The sequence below is a fragment of the Cynoglossus semilaevis genome, chromosome 17, assembly GCF_000523025.1.
Source record: "Cynoglossus semilaevis isolate Cse_v1.0 chromosome 17, Cse_v1.0, whole genome shotgun sequence".
Taxonomy (NCBI): domain Eukaryota; kingdom Metazoa; phylum Chordata; class Actinopteri; order Pleuronectiformes; family Cynoglossidae; genus Cynoglossus; species Cynoglossus semilaevis.
The window spans coordinates 733,458-753,905 of record NC_024323.1 but is presented as its reverse complement, the minus strand read 5'-3'; the positions used below and the strand labels follow the sequence as shown (position 1 = coordinate 753,905).

General features: G+C 37.2%; 1 protein-coding gene across 4 annotated transcripts; it reads left to right on the top strand.

Moving 5' to 3' along the window:
• The first annotated feature begins 8 nt into the window (after positions 1–8).
• elac2 (elaC ribonuclease Z 2) lies at positions 9–17,610 on the top strand. 4 transcript variants are annotated; one of them, XM_008329171.3, is made up of 25 exons: positions 9–145; positions 823–1,089; positions 2,312–2,362; positions 2,451–2,521; positions 3,661–3,725; positions 3,824–3,881; positions 4,253–4,321; positions 4,469–4,564; positions 4,697–4,752; positions 4,848–4,906; positions 6,133–6,205; positions 6,293–6,405; positions 7,128–7,226; positions 8,264–8,399; positions 9,557–9,642; positions 9,770–9,891; positions 10,254–10,344; positions 11,275–11,413; positions 11,544–11,582; positions 12,395–12,504; positions 13,107–13,206; positions 13,293–13,413; positions 14,683–14,761; positions 15,961–16,105; positions 17,191–17,610. In XM_008329171.3, the coding sequence occupies exons 2-25, from the start codon at positions 884–886 to the stop codon at positions 17,422–17,424; spliced, it is 2,418 nt and encodes an 805-aa protein (XP_008327393.1). In that variant the 5' UTR covers positions 9–145; positions 823–883; the 3' UTR covers positions 17,425–17,610. The 4 variants fall into 4 exon arrangements, with proteins under 4 accessions (XP_008327393.1, XP_008327391.1, XP_008327390.1 ...); XM_008329169.3 differs by lacking the exon at positions 9–145 and adding an exon at positions 404–668; XM_025064508.1 differs by lacking the exon at positions 9–145 and having other exon boundaries at positions 405–945; positions 1,028–1,089.
• The last annotated feature ends 2,838 nt before the right edge of the window (positions 17,611–20,448 follow it).

Genomic DNA, 20,448 nt, shown 5'->3' with positions numbered 1-20,448 from the left:
AAGCTGGGGGTGGGGTTGTGACGGGGATTGTGACATAAAGATGAAAGTCTCAGGGTTTTCTGGTAGATTGCCTCGATTTGTGCGGATTCTGTGGGATGCCTACTTTCATCTTTATTGCCAATAAGGTTCGGATTTAGAATTGGAGGTGGGTTTGTTTTTTTCTTTCTTCAGTTTGCCTATCTGGAAAGTTAGATGTTTTAACATACTTGATTTGTTATATTATCACACCTTAAGATGGAGTTAAAGCTGACGTTTATAAGTGATTAATAAAATGATTAAGTTAGTTAAGTTAATTAAGTTAATATTCCGGTATTATAACCAGCTAGATTGTGTAAAACACGTTTAATACTTGATATATATAAGATAAAGATATATAAAGAAGAAATAAGATAAGAAATTAAATTATGTGTGGCGTTGAAAGAACTATGTCAGCAGTAAGTTAACATTGTTCTTTAGTTTCGTGGTTGGGTTGGCAGCTAATATTATTTGTCCCGAATTATTTTTGTTTCGACTCTTCAAAGATGGCGGACTCGCTGACGTATATCATCAATAAGAAAAGGGTCAAATACGTACGTTGGCCAATAGGTTGCGTATGTACGTCATCTTAATGCGCCAGGAAAATATCACGAGGGTTAGAATCTCGAAAGTTGGTACTGATGGACTTTTAGGTAAATAATGCTGATAAAAGGGATTTATAAAATGCCAATGTTTAGTTCTTTTTGGACACATGGTCTGTTGATTATTCTAAACATTGTATGAAATTATCATGAATGCAATCTATTTGAAGCAAAGGTATTTTTTAACCTTTCTCTCCTCGAAAAGCACCGGTTTCGCTGCTACTCTACACCGGGATTCTCTCACCCCGTTCCAATTTTTTCGTAATATGGCGACTAACACAACCAGCGTGGGGCCCGGGAAGATGAAAAACCTCAAACAGAAAGAGAAGCAAGTGTTGCGAAGACAGAAAACTAAAAATAACTTGAGCAAAAGAGGAACTTCTGACGGACCGTCTACGGTTTACCTGCAGGTGATCGGTGCAGGAAGCAGAGACAATCCTGCGTCTGTTTACGTCTTCTCTGAGTTTAACAGGTAGGTGGGTCGTTTTTTAATTTTTATAAACGAAAGTGGAATATAATACAGTTTCCACAGCAAACACCGAAACATGAAAAAATTCTACCTCAAAAATAAAAATAATTCACTCACCTTTAATAACTCTGTTTTGGGCATTTAAAATTATTCTGTATTGTTTAGTTCAAACTGTTTTTTCAGCGTTTAATCTTAACAAAAAAAAAATACTTGACATGAAATACACTTATTATGTCTAACATAAAACATGCATATACGTGCATACGAACCTGCATATGGACATACTGTATATATTTGATATTAAGGAAAAAGAAGAATATATCATTGTAATCTGACAATAAAAGAATAACATTGTAAATGAATAAAAATCCAAATAAATAAATACATGGATTACTTTAAGATGGATGGGAAATATAAACATATTTGTTGGAATTGCCAGCTTTAACCTAGAAGTCACTCCTGCTGTACATTTTACTTTGTGAAATACTACAGTCGCTTCTATACATCAAAGCAAAACCAATTGTTTGTTAAATGTATCTCTTTCTCAAATCTATAATTCTGGCACATAAACCCAAATATAAATGTTCGACTCCCACTACCTTTTCCAAAACCAAAACCCTCAGTGCCAGACAAATTAATTATAGAAAGACGTGTACCTCACAACAAGCAGCCTTTTTTTTTACCATTTGACAAATGTGCTCCCTTTTAGGCACTGTATGTCCTTCAGAAACAAAATGTATCTTCTCATGAAGGCTAGTGTCAAGTGTGTTTTCGGTATAGTGTCCTAGGATGCGGCTCTTGGATATTTTTTTCAGTCACAAAAAAGAGATTTTCTAGTCATAATATCCTTCCACTCACTATTTGGTATGGCCCATAATCTTTGAAAATCATGAAAAAAAAAAAAAAAAACAGCAATTACATTCGTGTAGAACGTGAATTCTGTGAATGTGAATTTCTAGACTTTTGTTACGTATATACAGTAATTCCTTTTTTAATAGTAAAGGTAATGTTTTTTAATGTCACTAAAGCCAATAAAATGAATAAGAAAGGGAATGAAAAAAAAGCCCATAAATATGGGAGCAGAAAGTTAGCCTTGGTTTAACAGTATATTAGAAGTTGATTGGCGTCTTAATATAAAAACGTCTTGTGTGTCCATTATATAAAACGGCGACCCCTTGTCCACGCTAACTCTTCTGTCTCCTTTTCTTTTTCCTTTCCGCTCTAGGTATCTGTTCAACTGTGGGGAAGGAACTCAGAGACTCATGCAGGAGCACAAGTGAGTTTCGAAAAAACACACACTGTATCTTAACTTCATTAAAGGGTTAGCAGAAGTTCCCGGGCATTTATTTTTGTTTCCCCGACAGGCTCAGAGTGTCTAGCCTAGACAACATTTTCCTGACCAGAGTGAGCTGGGAGACGGTGGGTGGTTTATCAGGTAAATACATTATTTTTTTTCAGAATCATTTGAGTCCGACCGGTGCCAGAAATAATAAAAAGAGTCACCTTTAGCCAGAGGTGTGGACTCGAGTCTCATGACTTGGACTCGAGTCAGACTCGAGTCATCAATTTGAGGACTTTAGAATCGACTTGACAAAATGTAAAGAGACTTGCAACTCGACTTGGACTTTAACATCAGTGACTCGTGACTTAACTTGGACTTGGGCCCTTTGACTCGACGTGACTCGAGACTTTCTCCAAAACCCAAAGTGATCTGTGTAAATATATTATTATTTTGTTTAAAAGGACTCGAAACAGAAACGAAATGACTTGGGACTTGACTTGACACTTTTCAGTCTTGACTTGGACTCGACTCGGACTTTGCCTGTCTTGACTTGAGACTTGAGTGCAAAGACTTGAGACTTACTTATGACTTGAGGCAAAGTAAGGACTTGGTCCCACCTCTGCCTTTAGCTAACGTTAGATAGTGATGTGGTTTCTGGCCAAAAAGAGTTAATGGTTAGCAAAATAAAAAAATAGCTCATTTCAAAAGGTGAAATGAGCTAAAAAAAACCCCAAAAAAACTACCGTAATATCCGGACTATTGAGCGCACCTGAATATAGGTCGCACCCACTAAATTTCAAAAGAAAAAAATAATTGTACATTTATAGGCCACACCTCTCGATACGTAAGCCGCAGACGTCCCTGTTGTAACATGGGATATTTACACAGAAAGATTTTTATTTTTTTCACTTTTTTCCACACCCTGTATAACCAACTCACGCATCAACATGACTTTTGCTACCGTTCTCTCACTCTCTCGCACATTTAGGCACACAGCCATTCACAGACAGACAGACATACGCTGCTAGTATAGCACACAGTAGCCTGTCATGGATCGCTAGCGGCATGAACTTTGTTAGCCGGTAAAAATCCATTAATTAGCCTAGCCTTAGCATCATTGGTTAAGTCGCAGGGTTCCAAGCGTGTGGAAAAAAGTAGCGGCTTATGGTCCGGAAATTACTGTACATTTTATGTTATGGCCACATGGTTCACAGAAAGCCAGTTTATTCAAAAATACAGTTAAATGAATGTTAGCTGAGAGTTTGATGCCTGTCTGTTTTCCTTTTGTGTAGGAATGATATTAACATTGAGGGACATTGGTGTCACTAAATGTGCTCTCTCTGGACCCCCACAGCTGGTAAGTGAACCGTATGATACACACAATAATTGAGAACTTTAACTTGACAGATGGACATTAATGTATGTGCGTCTCTCTCTCTCTCTCTCTTGCAACAGGAGAAATTTGTTAATGCGATCAAAGTTTTTTCCGGATCGCTTGAAGACATCGCACTATGTATGTACCTCATTGGTTTTAAACCAGGCATGGATTCAAACATGCATTTTAGCATATTAGCCGCTATGCATGACTTTGACATGTCATGTTATCTCACTTCACAAGAACACTCCCATCTGCTCCTGTCCCAGCCCGAAACACTCCCATCTGCTCCTGTCCCAGCCTGATTTTGTTTTCAATTTTAGGACATTTGTGGCCCGCAAAAGTCAAAAAGTTTGCCCCTGCCTGTTTTAAGCTTTTATTCAAAAATCACCAAATGAGTTCATCCACATATATATTTCTTTTATATATTTTATTTCTCTGATATACAAGTGTGCTTTTTTTTTTCTTTCGCATTCTGTTGGTGTGATTATTTATTGTCATTCTCACAGCGGTTCGACCGTACACAGAACAGCCCTATTCAGACGAAACCATGACGATTTACCAGGTTCCGATCTTCTGTGAGTTGATTCGTCCCCTGCTTTTGTGTATTCTCCTTTTTTTTTTTTTTTTTTTTAAACTTTTAGCTTTAAGTTATCAGTGGTTTTTAGAAACCCCTTATTTCTTCAGTGATCATTTGCTATTTTTTTTATTCGATCTTTCCGTAGCCCAGTCAGAAGATCGAGGTAGGATAAGTACCGCGACACCAGGCAGCCCTTCTCGGTCTACAGAGCGTGAAGGTCAAGGTCTCGGTGAATTTAGAGGTAATTTGCATTTAACCCTGAGAAAAGAAAGAAAAAAAATGGTATTTAATGTTTCTAACCATCACAATTCATCAGCTTTCTTTTTTTGAGTTTTTTCTCAAAAATGCTCTTTTTCCCCTTACATTTCTGAAGGTGAAAGACGACCAACAACCAGAGATACGTCTTTGGCGGTTGCTTTTGTATGTAAGGTAGGAAACAGTGAATGGCTTTAAATCCTTAGTCCTGATCATTACACGGAGGACACTTCGTAAAGCACAACCTTGTCTCCTTCATTTTTTTTAAGGTTCACCCAAAGAAAGGGAATTTCCTGGTGTCTCAGGCAGTTGACCTGGGTCTCCCTGTGTGAGTGTCTGTTATTGATGTTTAGTCATACATCACTCAGTGTTAGGGCGAGGGTTCATTAATCTGACGTGGTGAATATTAACCTTAATGATCAATACCAAGTCTTTGTTGCTGTCATTAGTCTTGATGTAGGTCTGTTTGAGTTTTTTTACTGAAATCTGGTGTCTAAGAAAGGTAAATTGTTAAATTAGTTATAGCTTATTTACAAACATAAAATATCGGCAACATGTTAAGGCATTGAGATCAAGTGACATTTTCGCCAAATTGCTATATTTTATTTTTGGTGCATGGACCTAAAAAAAAAAAATCACACTTTGCAAATTGCATTTTTTTAAAGTTTTTAATACACTTTCATGGAGGTTACTGCCTAAAAAGGTTCCCATGAAATAGGTAAATTAAGCTAACCAAACGATAATAAAAAAAAGGAAGTATGTTAAGTTACTCAGTATATAGTATCTCAGAAATAATTTAAAGTTGGATACAATTTCTAAAAGTACAAAATCATAGAGAAAGCCTCATATAGAGAAGAAGACAAATAAGCTAGCTAGCAAAATAGTTAGCTAAATATTAAATATTGAAACACAGTTGGTTAACATTTTATTTTGAGGTTTATATTGTGCATTGTTGGAATGTGCTAAATAAATATTTTATATAATTTTTAAAAATATTTTATTCTTGAAACAATATTAATTTATGCAATTGTAGTGCCTTGATTTTTTTTTTTTTAGGTTTAGTACACAGTTGCTCAATGCAACGGTACTAACAACTGGCATTATAATTCCTTTCGCTTTTCAGCCTTGGTTTCCACATTTTCAGATTTCGGTTTTGGCCAAAAATTTTAATTTCGATGCATCCGTAGAGTTAACCTAACATTAGCAGAAAATATTTCAACAATAGCACATGGGCCGACACGCGAGCTAAGGGTTAGCTAAAACTGTGAATATTAAGGATGGAAGAAAACAGCTATTTTTATTAAAATGATTAAAATATACTTAAACGTTTGACAAAATGTAAAAAAAAACAATGCTATATTTTTCACGGTTAAAATAATCCTATGGATAATTTAGTGATCCAAAAAAAAAAAAAAAAGACAATAAGTGGGCCCAAGTTTTCCCTCAAAGATACAAGCTACATTTAAGTGAGCATGCAGAAATTTGGTAAAAAAACAAAACAAAAAATTTGTAAAAAATTTTTTTTTACATTTGTAATGTTCTTACACCATACAGAGGTACAGCAGCAATTGGTCCATTAATTGCAGAGCTAAAGGCTGGGAGGACAATCACATATAATGGAGTAGAGGTATATACTTCATTCTGCACATTCACAGTGTTGACATTTCTTAGTATTACAATATTTATTTGTTTTATTGTTTTTTTTTCCCAACAGATCCAGCCTGAGCAGGTTTGCACCCCGACGTATCCTGGACCCATCTTTATTATCGTTGAGTGTCCGTCTGAGGAGTTTGTTTCAGCCGTCTGCTTGAATGAGCAACTGAAAAGGTGACACTTAGTCTCTTAATATGGACTTTTTGAAAGTTGTTATTCACCATTCATGGGTAGAAAAAGGAAAATAATCGAGACGTATGACAGAGGTAACAAGGTCCAGGTGATCGCTGAACGGTTATGGCTTCTCACATTCGGCAATCTCAACCATTTATTATTAAGTTAAACAAACGGCAACTTTGTCAATCGGTGGGGGTTTTGTTTGAGGACATAATTGTTAACCGTCAGGGCCTTCGACTCGCGTGTCATTTCCAGTGGTATGGGAAAAAGTTTGGGCACCCCTGATCATTTTCAAGATTTTCCTTTATGGATCATTGGTTGTTCGGAACAGCAATTTCAATCAAATATATCGTATAGCAAACGAAACACAGTGATATTTAAGAAGTGAAACGAAGTTTATAGGACTTTTTCAATTCATACGAACGCTCCATCTATCTGCTCCATCTATTTGTGACCCGCATGTCACAAAAAGTTTGCCCACGCCTGATATAGTATCTGTCTATCTGAAAGTTGACATCTGAAATATATATACAACTCTGGAAAAACTGGAATGATTAAAGGACATCGATGTCTAGATGGCAAAAAAAAGCTTTCTATGTTTAATGACAAGATCACTGAAGTCTAAATAAAAGTGACTTTATTTTTTTAGAAACTGTTTCAAAATCATCCTGGTCATAAATATAACTGGATTTGACTCGACTTCTACTCGTTTGCTACAGATACCAAATCCATGGTGAAGAAGATCCTGCAGTGCTGGTGGTCCACATGACGCCTGAATCTGTTTTAAACACTGGTCAATATAAAGCGTGGATGGAAAGGTAGGATTCATTTGACCCTAATCTAAAAGTAGATTCCTTGAATAAGTGCTTCCCAAACATTCTCTGCTTCATTCGTAAGAACATGTTCCAACTCAATTAGTGCCCGAATCCAAATCAGTAGCAACTTTTCCACATCTTCTAATGTCTGAGACCACAGTCACTCCTTTGGCAACGTTAGCTTAGAGTAACATTTTTTTTATTGGTGGAATTTGTGATACAAGGAAAACAAGGCTCACATGTCCCAGGAATGGGTGGACCAAAGGACAATTTTCCAGCTACATCATTTTTTTTTGTTTGGAAATTTCTCTTAAAGGGATTACCTGATTTTTTATCATCATTTCTCTTAAAGGGATTACCTGATTTTTCATCATCATTTTTAAAGGGTCCCCCATGCTACCTTTTTTTTTGTGATGTGATATTGTATATTGGGGAAATTAAAGAAGAGTACTAGAGTGTTGTACTTTTACATGAATTGATGAAAACTGTCATTCTTCTGGGATATTGTATCGTTGGACGTTAGCGATGGTGTTACTAATTTCAACATTGGTGTTAAATTGGATTAATGACGGTACAAATCGACGACTCTGGTAAGCCGTACTTTAACGCCAGATCTAAAACACGAGCGCCATTCTTACGCTTTCGTATAATCTTTATCCACTTCTGTTGTTGTTCTGTTTTTCGTTTCCGCCTTTCCCATGGTGATTTATGAAATAAAAAACGAAAAAAAAAGCAAAACGCAAGAAATAAAGTCAAAATCAAACAACAATTCTTAACTTATATATTCTGCGTGCTATTGTTGACTTGTTCGCTAACCGAGCTATGGTACGACAACCGGCGCAATTTTTAGTTCAAAACCTTGTTCGACAACTGATTTGTTCCAAAAGGGAGCTTTGGGCAGCATTGGACAATATACTGCGTAACGTTTTATTCATTCATTCACCCGCCATTTTGGGAACCTCTGCCTTAGAGAGTTCTGAGTTTTTGGACGTATCAATATGAAGGCAGATTTCTCCTTTTTTCTTTTCCCAATTCCACAGATTTTCCTCAGCTACACACCTGATCCTGAATGAACATGCCTGCACTGACCACAACATCAGGTCATACAAGATCCAGGCTCAGCTCAACATGATTCACCCTGAGGTGTTCCCACCACTGAGGTCCTACAGAACAAAGGTAAACACTGTGCATGGTGCTAGCTGTCTCTAACATTTTAATGTCTGGATCCTTCAATTTCCCTTTCGATGACCTTCTTACTACTGATACGTGCTGCGTTTTTTTTTTTTTTTCGTAATGCAGTTTTATTATTGTAGTGTCCGAACTATACGTCGTGTTTTGGCAAGTTTGTCAACAGTCACCTTGACTCGAGCCATCAATTTGATGACTTTCGACTCGACTTGACAAAATGTAAAGAGACTTGCAACTCGACTTGGACTTTAACATCAATGACTCGTGACTTCACTTGGACTCGAGCCCTTTGACTCAACAAGACTTGATACTTTCTCCAAAACCCAAAGATTATAAAGTAAGTTATTGAGGAGCGCTCTGTATCATTGTATATCATTGCATTGTGTACGTGTGTGCGTCTGTGTGTGTATGTGCTGTCGGCACAACATCCAATCAAGTTAGACCCACATTGTTTTGACGCGATAATATCGAGCCAGTCGAATTGCGGGACAACCACTGAGAAAGAGCTGTTGAACAATGCGCGGGTTAGAGAAAATAATACCAAAGATCGTGTTGTTCGGATTTAAAAACTACGATTTGGTCAACAAAAAAACGAGTGGCAGTGAGTGGAAGGACTCGAAAGGACTCGAAACAGAAACGGCAGGACTTGGGACTTGACTTGACACTTTTCAGTCTTGACTTGGATTCGACTCGGACTTAGCCTATTTTGACTTGAGACTTGATTCGGACTTGAGTGCAAAGACTTGAGACTTGCTTGTGACTTGCAAAGCAATGACTTGGTCCCACCTCTGCCTTGGAGTGAATAATAAAACCGAAAATGAACAACATGGTTTGTTTTTAAGAGTTTTAATGGAGAGTTTAATTCAAAGTTGTTATCGAAGCTTTAATGAAGCTTATAGGCGAATGACTGTACGAGAGTAACAGTTGCATTTACAGTGAGCTGGATACATTTGTGTTTGCACACAAGAATATGAGTGGTGGCAAGTTGCATCCATCACCAATTGTGGGAATACCGTAATTTCCGGACTACAAGCCGCTACATTTTTCACCCGCTTTGAACCCTGCGGCTCAAACAGTAATGTGGCTAATTTATGGATTTTTATAAATTAACAAAATGATCGTAAACTACCTGTTTTTATCCACAGGCGCCTCAGGCCACTCTACATGTCCCCATTGTCAGAGGAGAGTGTCTGCTCAAGTTTCAACTTCGACCTGGAATGGAATGGCAAAGGTTGCTTTGTTCTTTCGTTGTCTTTTTCCATAATTGTTCAACAAAAGCCTATAGTTAAAAAAAAAAAAAAATGGGCGTGTGTATGTGTGCTTACTGTATGTGCTAACTGCTGTTTTTCCTCAATTAGAGATGCCGTCCCTTCCTGCAACACAGAGGAGTTTGTGAAGGAGGCGTCAGAGATCCCAAACTTTCTGGAAGAAGTGGAAAATTGCAAGAGCGTTTGCTCAACAGACGCTGCAGAAGCTTCAGGTTAGTTTCTGATGATAGAAAAAGAAATAATAATTTTAATTTAACCCTTATACTGGTTTGGTTCTGTTTTTATACACCAAATTTTCTTTTTGAATGTTGACACAATTATTCTGCAGTTGCAAAAGCTGACCACTGTATGGCAGTGTTGGGTGATTCGCAGGCGTCCACTGTAGAGGCTTATATGCAACACTGCAACACCATCAAAACCTATTCTTATCATAGAAAATGACATTTTCATAGCTGTCCACTGTAGTGACCGTCATGCATGAAAGGGTTAATGTTTTTGGGTCTATTTATTAACATGTAGTTGGTCATTGTCAACATTACTATGTATATGTAAAATTTAAACGTTTGTGCATTAGGGCCAAAATACCCTGAGGTGGTTTTCTTGGGAACAGGATCAGCTCTTCCAATGAAGATCAGAAACGTCAGTGGTACTTTAGTAAATATCAGGTGAGAAACTTTGCTTTATTTGCCCTGAAAATAAGATGAAAAACGTGTAGGTGTTGTTCAAGACCAACACAAAAAAGATTTAAACACTGAAAAGATGAATTAATGAAAGAAGCAAGCACTAATTTATCCTCTTTGTAGTGCTATACAACTCACTGTGTATAGCACTGTGGGCCAAAGCTAACGCTAGCTCCGGAGCTAAGTTGGGCTCTTTATTATCAGCCACACCGACCACAACAGAACATAAACGGAGTTTCAACAACAGCTCCTCTAGAACCAACTCGCGCTTCAACATGACAGGGCTCAAACTGCTCTCAAAATTTCGCTACCATTCTCTCCCGCGTGCGCCCCCATATGCTACTAGCATAACACACAGTAGCCTACCAGAAAAGTCAGTGATTGCTAGCTGTATGGACTGTATGGTTAGCCTGTAAAATTAGCGGCTCATAGTCTGGAAATTATGGTAATTAACAATAATGTTTTTCCCCTTTGTTTTCATGCAGACAAGCACATAATATATAAAGTATATAATATAATATATACTATATATAGTATATACTTTATATACTATACTTTATATATAAAAGTATATCATATATTTATTATTATTTATTCATATTTAATGAAATATATTTGTACAAGAAATATCCTGAAAATTAAATGTTTTTATATTTTTTTTATTTACAAAATTTGGGCATCTAGCGGGTCGGTTTTGGCTACATAATTTGGAATAGAGATAAATATTGGGAAAATGACACAAACAAAAGATTTCTTGTCACAATGCCAAATATCTTTAAAATATCTTCTAAATATCTTTCATCTTTTAAAGCCAGAAATATTGCAATACACCATGAGGAAAATGTATGTTTTCTGGTTTACGACGAGAAGACAAAAAGCTGAATTTGAATGACTTTGTGTTTCGTTCCCTTGTAGCCCCGATCAGTCGATGCTGCTGGACTGCGGAGAAGGAACCTTCAGTCAACTCTGCAAACATTATGGAGACAGTGTGGACACAGCTTTATCAAAAATATCCACCGTCTTCATCTCGCACATGCACGCTGATCATCACACCGTAGGAGCTTTATTTAAATCTCCAGTTGACTGTTAAACCCCGACACAGTTTAAAAGGATTCGTTAATGACGATCATTGACGGACAGTGTACTTCTGAGATGTCTGCTAACCTTTAAACCTTTTGTCTCAGGGACTGCTGAATGTTCTGTATCAGAGAGAGAAAGCCATGGTAAACAAAAACACTTTGTCCTTTAACTCTTTCAGGAATGTTTTTGACGCTGAACCACCGAGTAGCCAATTGTTGTCACTCTCCAAAAGGAAAAAAAAACTTTCCTCATTAGTTGACAGTCGACTCCCATGTGAGGTAATATGGAATTAATCCATATTATAATGGATAATATACACTCGACTTTCAGAAAGGGCAATCATTTTGCGCAATTTCTGAACTGGTCGCTGCACATCATCATGTGATCATGACCATATTTTCCGGACTATAAGTTGCACTTTTTTTTCCATCCTACGGCTGGGTTTACGACTTATACTAAGATGTGACTTACACAATAAAATATATATTTTTTACGTTTGTTATGTTCACACTGGCAGCCACTAGAGAGCAGTAGTGCAACTTATATATGTTTTTTTTCTTCTTCATTATGTGTTTTCTGGCTGGTGCGACTTATACTCGGTTACGGTATATGTTCATCCGTAACGTTTATCCTTCCAATATGGAGGTGAAACGTTTTGCACCAGAATTATTATTCATTACCGTACAAACTCGAGTATTAGCTGATTCGCGTATAAGCCGAGCCTGATAAACTGATCCCAAAATTGTGATTTTTTTTTTTTTTTTTTGCATTACGGTATATCTGTGGTTAACAGTTAAAATAATTATTAAATTTCAGTTGTAGATTAGATCGAGTTGCTATGTGTAAAATTTGATAGAATTGCAAATGTGGCAATAACTTTGGCCGTATCTCGATGACATTTAATTCTGTTGTTCATCGCGCCTTGACTTTAACTGAAGTACATTTTTGTCTCCAGAAAATCCTAGGGTTATCCTTGACCCCAATCAGCCTGATCGCACCGAGGCAGATTATGAGCTGGCTCAATCAATATCATGACCACTGTGAAGAGATTGTCGGCTATGTCAAGTATGTAGTCACGCAACATTTAACCACTCAAAACAAACCTTCACTTTTTAGTATAGTAATAGTCCTAGTAATTATGTGCAGTGCTATGTTTCGCTAATAAGTGGCTATTTTGTACGACAAAGTAATAGGGTGACATAATAGGGAAAAAAAAAAAAAAATTAAAAAAATGACGAAATTATAGTTGTAAATCTATGAGAATAAAACAGTAAAGTGTTGAGAAAAAAAAGATAATAATTTAATATGGGAAAAAAGCCTTTATCACGGTGCTCAATTAGATTGGAGCAGACCCATTAATTTTGTAGGCTAGCGTAAGTGATTTGAATTTGATACGCGTCACGATACAGGTGGAATTACACAATATGTTGCAATGTGCTGCGATACTATTGGCTCAACGATATACTAAGTTTTTTTTTAAAAAAAAAGCAATTTAATTGTACTTTCTCTTACAAGTATTTATCTATTTTTTTCTATTAATGTGTCCTCTATAACTTTGTAGAAAGCCATGCCATTCAATTTCAACGTCTGTGTTCCTTTTTGCTATATTGGGATTTTCTTCATTACTTTGACTTGACCACTTGATGTCACGTGTTCTGGTTTTACAGATTCATCCCAAACATGGCTCTGTGTGTTGGTGCCGAGACGACCAAACAGTGGACAAAGTCACTCGTGACAGAAATGCTGAAGAAGAACGATCTCTTAACGGTTTGTTTGAGCATAAATATATATATACATCGAGTTACTAACCGTAATAATCAATTTATTCCTTTTCTTTTTTTCCCGTTTCTTAGTTTCAGACATGCAAAGTACATCACTACCAGAACGCCTTTGCCTGCTGCATTACTCACCAGTCAGGTTGGAAACTAGCTTTCTCTGGAGACACAATGCCCTGTGATGCCTTTGTGCACTTAGGTAAGTTTGACTTTTGTAGGATATAAGGTTATTTTTTTTGTTGTTGGCTAACTATTAGCTGTTTCTGGCTTAAATCTAGTTATTTATTTATTCATCGTTTACCTAGGGCTGGGAATTTTTAAGAATCTCCCAATTTAATTTCGATTGTTTAGGTCACATTTCATGCTTAATTATCGATTCAAATTCACGTATAAATACACAAATATTTCATACCCGATAATTTTATGACAATAACTATCGTATTTTCTGTACTATAAGTCGCAAGTATTGAACACCGAACTTCCATCAGTCCCAGTGCTGGTCTTCGCAACACATCTGTTAAGCTGTCTTCTTGTATGTTTATCAACCTGCAGTTCATCTGCTATCCACTTGGCAAGAACATTCGCTAGCCCGTCGGTCGCAGACTTGCTCTTAAGCGGGGTGTTCTCCTGGAGTTTAGTTCGGCGAAGAGCTTTGTTATGACGCACTAAATTGCTAACATCTTCGCCGCTAACGTTAGCTGTGGCTACACTCGTGACTGGGTGCTTTTGCGTTGATGTGGTATGCTAAACCTGAGCTGCTTCGGCGTTAAGCAAGTTCTAAAAATAAAAAATAAAAACAGTAAAGTTAAAGAAAACTTAGATTACCACGATTAAAAAAAACCTAACGCCCTAAATATGACTGTAATTAATTAATTGCAATTATTACGCAATAATTTGACACCCCTAGTTTTTAATCTATTTTATGAATATCTAAACATGTAGTTTCTGATTTTTAAATTCAAGCAATTCTAGATTTTTGGTTATTTCTGCAGCTGCTAAACAATCTCAGTGCATTTGACTTCTTTCAACTGAACATTTCTATTTAGGTCACATGAACTTGAAACTCTTAAACACTATTTAAAATCTACCGAAGCTACATTTGACTTCTTTCAACTGAACATTTCTGTTTAGGTCTTAAACACTATTTAAAATCTAACCGAAGCTGACCTGGAAATTCTCCTCTTAGCTCTGACAAAAGTATCAGTGTATAGGCCTGGGGGCCGGATGCGGCCAGATCCGCTTTTTAATTCGGCCCGCCAAACTTTTCCGAATGATCTAATTTATTTATATTATCATTATACTTCTGTCGTTTCCCTGCAATACCCACGTTTCCCCAATAGATGGCGTAAAGAAAATGATAAAAGCATTTTAGCCTTAATGGATGACCCAACAAAGAGGCTGTGGCACTAAGAGACACTAAGAGCTGTATTTAAGTGACGTGACAGTTGAGTGTGCACGTGTGTTGCAGGAAAGAACGCAACTTTGTTAATACACGAGGCAACATTAGAAGACGGGCTTGAACAGGACGCCGCAGAGAAGAGGCACAGGTGAGAGGAAACGGTTGGTTTTTTTTAACCAGCCGCAGCAGAGCTTTAAAGAACGGTTCACGGTTTGTACTTGGTTGGTTGGATCTAGTAATCCATGAAAGATAAGAAAGATCGTCAGAAAAATAATTGAAACTAATTGGAAGGATGAACGTTACGGATGAACATATACCATATACCGTTCCGAGTATAAGTCGCACCAGCCAGAAAACGCATAATGAAGAAGAAAAAATATATATATATAAGTTGCTCTAGAGTATAAGTTGCACTAGTGCCCTCTAGTGGCTGCGAGTGTGAAAATAACAAACGTAAAATATATATTTTATTGTGTAAGTCACATCTTAGTATAAGTCGTAAACCCAGCCAACTTATATAATTGAAACATTTAAAAAAAAATCCATTACATGTCGTGACAAGTGTGTAGAGAAAGTGGCCGGAAATGCGAATCAACTTTGACGTAGCGTAAAACAAGAGGAGTTGTCAGTCACCGAGTGATTCTTCTCACTCGGAAAAAAAAAAAATGTTCAATTTCAATTTCTTGAAGCACTTCAAGCACAATCACTTTTATTTGGAAATGTTTTTATTTTACTTCATGTTTTAGTTTCAGTTCATCTCAGTGAAGCCTTTTTAAACACTTACTTTAAAAAAAAAAAAAACATTATCGTGCTTCAAATAAATGAGTGATGCGCCAAAATGAAAATTCTTGGCCAAAACTGAAAACCGAAAAAATGATGAAACCAAGGCCGGAAACACCTGGTACCGAAAGAAATTATGATGTCAATAATTAGTACCAAATCAAGGCACTGCAATTGCATGAATTAATAAAAAATGAATGGGTGGCGACTGCTGCCCCAGCGACCCGGTAACGGATAAGCGGATGAAAATGGATGGATGGATGGATGGATATTCTTATTATTAAATCATTCACAGTATATGAAAGTTATGGAGAGTGATGAAAAGATAATCAAAGATAATCTGTCAATGTTTCAAAACAATAGGCCAGTCAGACTCCAATACTAACAGAATCAAATCTAAACAATGTTTTATTTAGAAAATTTAATGATCCAAAAAAATGTTGGGTACCACTGCTTTAGCGGTTATGCATGAATCAATATGTACTGATTTCTTATTTATTTATTTTATTTTTTCTTCCCAGACCATTACTATTAAAATGTTTCCCTTGTGACTTTTTTTTTTGATAGCACAACCTCCCAGGCCATTGGCGTTGGTGTGAAGATGAACGCAGAGTTCATCATGTTGAACCACTTCAGCCAACGCTATGCCAAGATCCCTCTCTTCAGTGAAGACTTCACAGACAAAGTTGGAATTTCATTTGACCACATGAGAGTGAGTGACAATGATCGGCTTCATCAGACAATCATATCTTGGAATTGAATTCGAGAGTGAGTGACAATGATCGGCTTCATTAGACAACCATTTCCCATTTGCCCAATCTTGGAATTGAATTTATGGTTTGACTTTTGCTTAGACTTTTTTCAAAAACAATTTTGGTGCCTTTTGTACTTACTTCTATGGATATTTCATCAAATGCTCTACATCGGGGCTCACCAACCTTTATGAGACTGACGGCTACTTCAAGGACACTTAATACAGACTTCCTGAACAATGTAATATTAATCAGTTCTGGGACATACAATAGCAGACGCTCTTTTTACCACCGTCATTGCACCTCATTTGAATACCATTGGAAGTGTAACTGTATGAAAGAGCGCAGTAACAGTACGATTTTTCACCCTTTTGTTGGCTAGTTTTATTTTTAGAACATACCCTGCGGGCACCTCTAAACTAGTTTCAGCTAACTTCTGACTTCTGGAAGTTTTATGTTTGGCTAACTACGGTCATGTTAAAACTCTTAAAATAGCTCGACAGTTGTCATTCATTGAAGGTGTGCCTTATAACACGGTGCGCCTTATAGTGCGGAAAATACGGTACCTGAGAGTACCACCTCCCGGCTATCCTGGGGGTAAAACGTTACCCCCCCCGTAGGACCCCCGGTCTATTTGAGAAGTACTGCGTTAGCCCATGCATCTTCCTTGTTCACTTCTTTGCTTACTTCGGAAAGGTGACAAGCAGTCCCCTAAATTGCTTGTCATGTTTTACCGTTTTACATTGACCGTGTATGTGGAACTGCTACTCAAACCCCTATGGCTTATCGCTTTTGATGTGAATGCCCCATAAGACCTTTAAACAATTGTGATTCTGGCAGAAAACAGACCCTACATTTTTGAAAACACTATGATAATTGAACTACATGTACAGTGGAACCATCAAAGATTATCTTTCCAAGGATCTGTCCTCTGCTGTACTACGTCAGATGCACCGTCCTGTAGGAATTCATAAATCAAACATTATTGTGTTTCATTTTGTTGTAACCACTAACCCTTCTTTTACTTGCTCTTTCGTTCTTGCAGATTAGCTTTGCAGACTTTAAAATCATCCCGAGACTCATCCCTGCGCTCAAAACCCTCTTCGCCGTCGACCTCGAAGAGATGACTGAGAGACGGGAGAAAAGAGAAATGAAAACTCATAAAGGAAACGTATCCGAAATGAACGGTCCACACCCGAATACGGCCTGCGGTTCTAAGCGCGTCCAGGAGGAGGGAGGGGACGTCAACGTAGAAGAAAAGAGAATGAAGACCTTATAATATATTTAGTGACAGGAAATTGATGTTAGAACTTCTTGAGTGATGCATTTCGTTTAGGTGAACTTTGGAAATTTTTAGTTGAAAGGCTGAAATAATCAAGTGTATATTTGTTTTCTTGTTTATTTTTTTAAACTATTGATAGAATTTTTAAGTTTTTGCTGAAATGATTAAAGCACTTCTCCACAGTGTGCGCCAACATTGTTTTCTTTGGTAGAGAAATTAGTATTTTATATATTATTTGTAACTTTAAAATTTGGTAAAAAAACATCGTTTGCAAAATCAGAACTAAAAGTGTGAAAACAATGAGTTTTAAGGATGACCGAGACAGATCCGGTTCATTTTACTTACGCTTTTTAATTGTTCTTTCATAAATATAAATAATAAATAGTTGAAACAAGGCGTGAAATAAAGCATTAATAATGAAACCACATCTGGGAAATGAAAAAAGAAAAATAATTTAATTAATGTACAATGCCTGTTAAGTTATCCCAGATGGAGTTAAAAAAAAAAAAATTCAGGTCGTTACACTGCAGCCAATCCACGACTGCAGCAATGCCAGAAATAGACAGCAGGGGGAGATGATACCCTCCACTCTGAGATGGCTAATGCTCTAGTGCCCCAAATCGTTATTGGTTCTGACGATTCTGCCTAATTCTTCTTTGAAAATCTAAATCGGGAATCTTTCCTTTTTTGTCATCGAGTACTTGAATAAACTCCAGAAACATTTCTGTGTATTTATTTATATGTTTTCTTATTTTTCTATAGGTGACAGCATTGGACAATATGTTGTGTTACGTTAAATTCATTCATTCCTTCCATCAGTGCCTCCCCTCCTGCAATGAAACTGCAATCCCCTAGGGGGCGCTACCCTCCCGTTGTGAACTTCTGCCCTAAAAAATTGTGAAAGTGGCAAAGACATTTTGTTAATTTATGAGCGTAAATCGATACTCTATCTCAGTACTTCTCAAATAGTGGGAGGGGGGGGGGCTTCAAATGAAATATTGGCCTCCGGTCACTAGGTGGCAGCAACTCATATAGTGGTTTGTAGAGATAAAAATATACATATACAAATATACAAAAATGCATATCAGGTTCTCGATAGTATTTTGATTTGTGGGTGTGGGTGTCTCATACTCTACTCATCTGAGTATCGAAATACCCAATACCGCAGAATTGAGACTGTTCACTGCTCCTGGGACTATGAATAATCTGACTAAGATTACGAAAAGTTGGCTGGCTGATTTCCTTAATATGTACTGTATAACTCATTTTGATTCACTCTGATTAAATGTCAAGTGAGCCGGACTTACAATATATATGTATTGCCCCTTTGTTTCCATGTGAAGAAGTATATTGGAAAATATTCATATTAAATGAAATATAATTTGTCAAAACCATCACCATGTGATTTTTTTTTTTTTTTAATTTGAATTTTCAAAATTCATCAAGATGGCCAAATTAACCGCATAGTGTGTCGGTGATTGACGCATCTGACTTAAAACCTAGCTGTTCTGTTTGAATATGTCCTCGTCCATAGGTTTTCATGTGTTTACCTGAGAGTGGCAATAGCCTTTTTCTTGTGCCTCGTCAGTTATGGTTTTTAGTTAAAGATGCCCGAATATGTGCAACTTTTTAGAGCAGGGGTGTCAAACATACAGCCCACGGCCAAAACTGGTCCGTTAGGGGTTCAATCCGGCTGCTTGGTGAATTTCGAAAGTGAAAAAATTCATGATGTTTTTTTTCAAATTATATTTCACGAATGTGGATCTTGAATCAAAATGAGGTTTGACACCTCTGTTTTAGAGCAAAAAAGGTCTGAAGGTGAAGACACTGTAATGTTGCGACCGGCTACTGCAGCTGAGTGCCAGTTCTCGGGACTCGTTAATATTCAGGTCATCACATGCGCAGCTGCTGATGAAAATCGGTAATGACACTTTCGTAAATTGCAGGACACTTCTGAATTGGCCTGGTTAACATAGAGAGGGTCCAATGAAGGACCAAAATTACGTTCGAAAAATCATTTTTACATTCATCATCTTATGAGGGGGAAGGTCATGCAATAAGATGCATCCTTTAGGAAAGAAAATCTAAATACAATGGAACCTCCGTTTTTGAACTCCAGATAATGGCACATTATAAAAAAGTCTAGTTACCGTAATTTCCGGACTATAAGCCGCTACTTTTTGAACCTTGCGACTTAAACAATGACGCGGCTATTTATGGATTTTTTACGGGCTAACAAAGTTCATACCGCTAGCTAATCAATCAATTCTGGTAGGCTACTGTGTGTTATACTAATAGCCTTGCCCTGGTGGACAGAGCTGTCCATGTCGAAATTGAAGTGCGCTTTAGTGGCTTGAATTTGCAATATAAGCGTTCAAATGGATCATATATTTCTGAACTTATGCCACTTGTATTTACGGAGCCCCTAAAGAGACATGGGAAAGGAAGAAAAAAAACGAGATACTTTCTCGTGCGCACCAGAAAGGAATTCCGGAATTCTGTCGGAACAGTTTCGACAGTTTGAGACCAGATGAATGACTTGTCCTTTTTTTGCATCAAGTAATTTAAAGTAATTAAGTAACTTTACTCAATGAAAAATTATTTTTTACTTTTACTCAAGTAGAATTCAGATGGGTACTTTTACGTGAGTATAATTTTAAGCAATGTTAAGATTGACTTTTACTTGATGTCTGATCATGAGAGTAAAGGATGTTTCTGCCTACCTTCGTTGTTACCGAGAACAATGGAAGCAGGATAAACTAAATGAAAGTAGCGGGACAATACGTGAACGTAGTTCTTTCTCAAGTGTTATACCTAAGTACAACAACAACAACCTCAACAGGCCGCCAACAAGTGTAGGTCTCTTTACCCAAACGTAGTCTTTTTCCATTTCCATTACCATTGTCCGGCCATCTCTACCTGTTTGTAGGTCTTATTTGTTTCTGCCAATTCCTGTCGACCGGTGGCCAATTTTTCGGTTTGCATTTTTCCTGCTGTGCTTCAGTTGTCTGCGTTATTTTC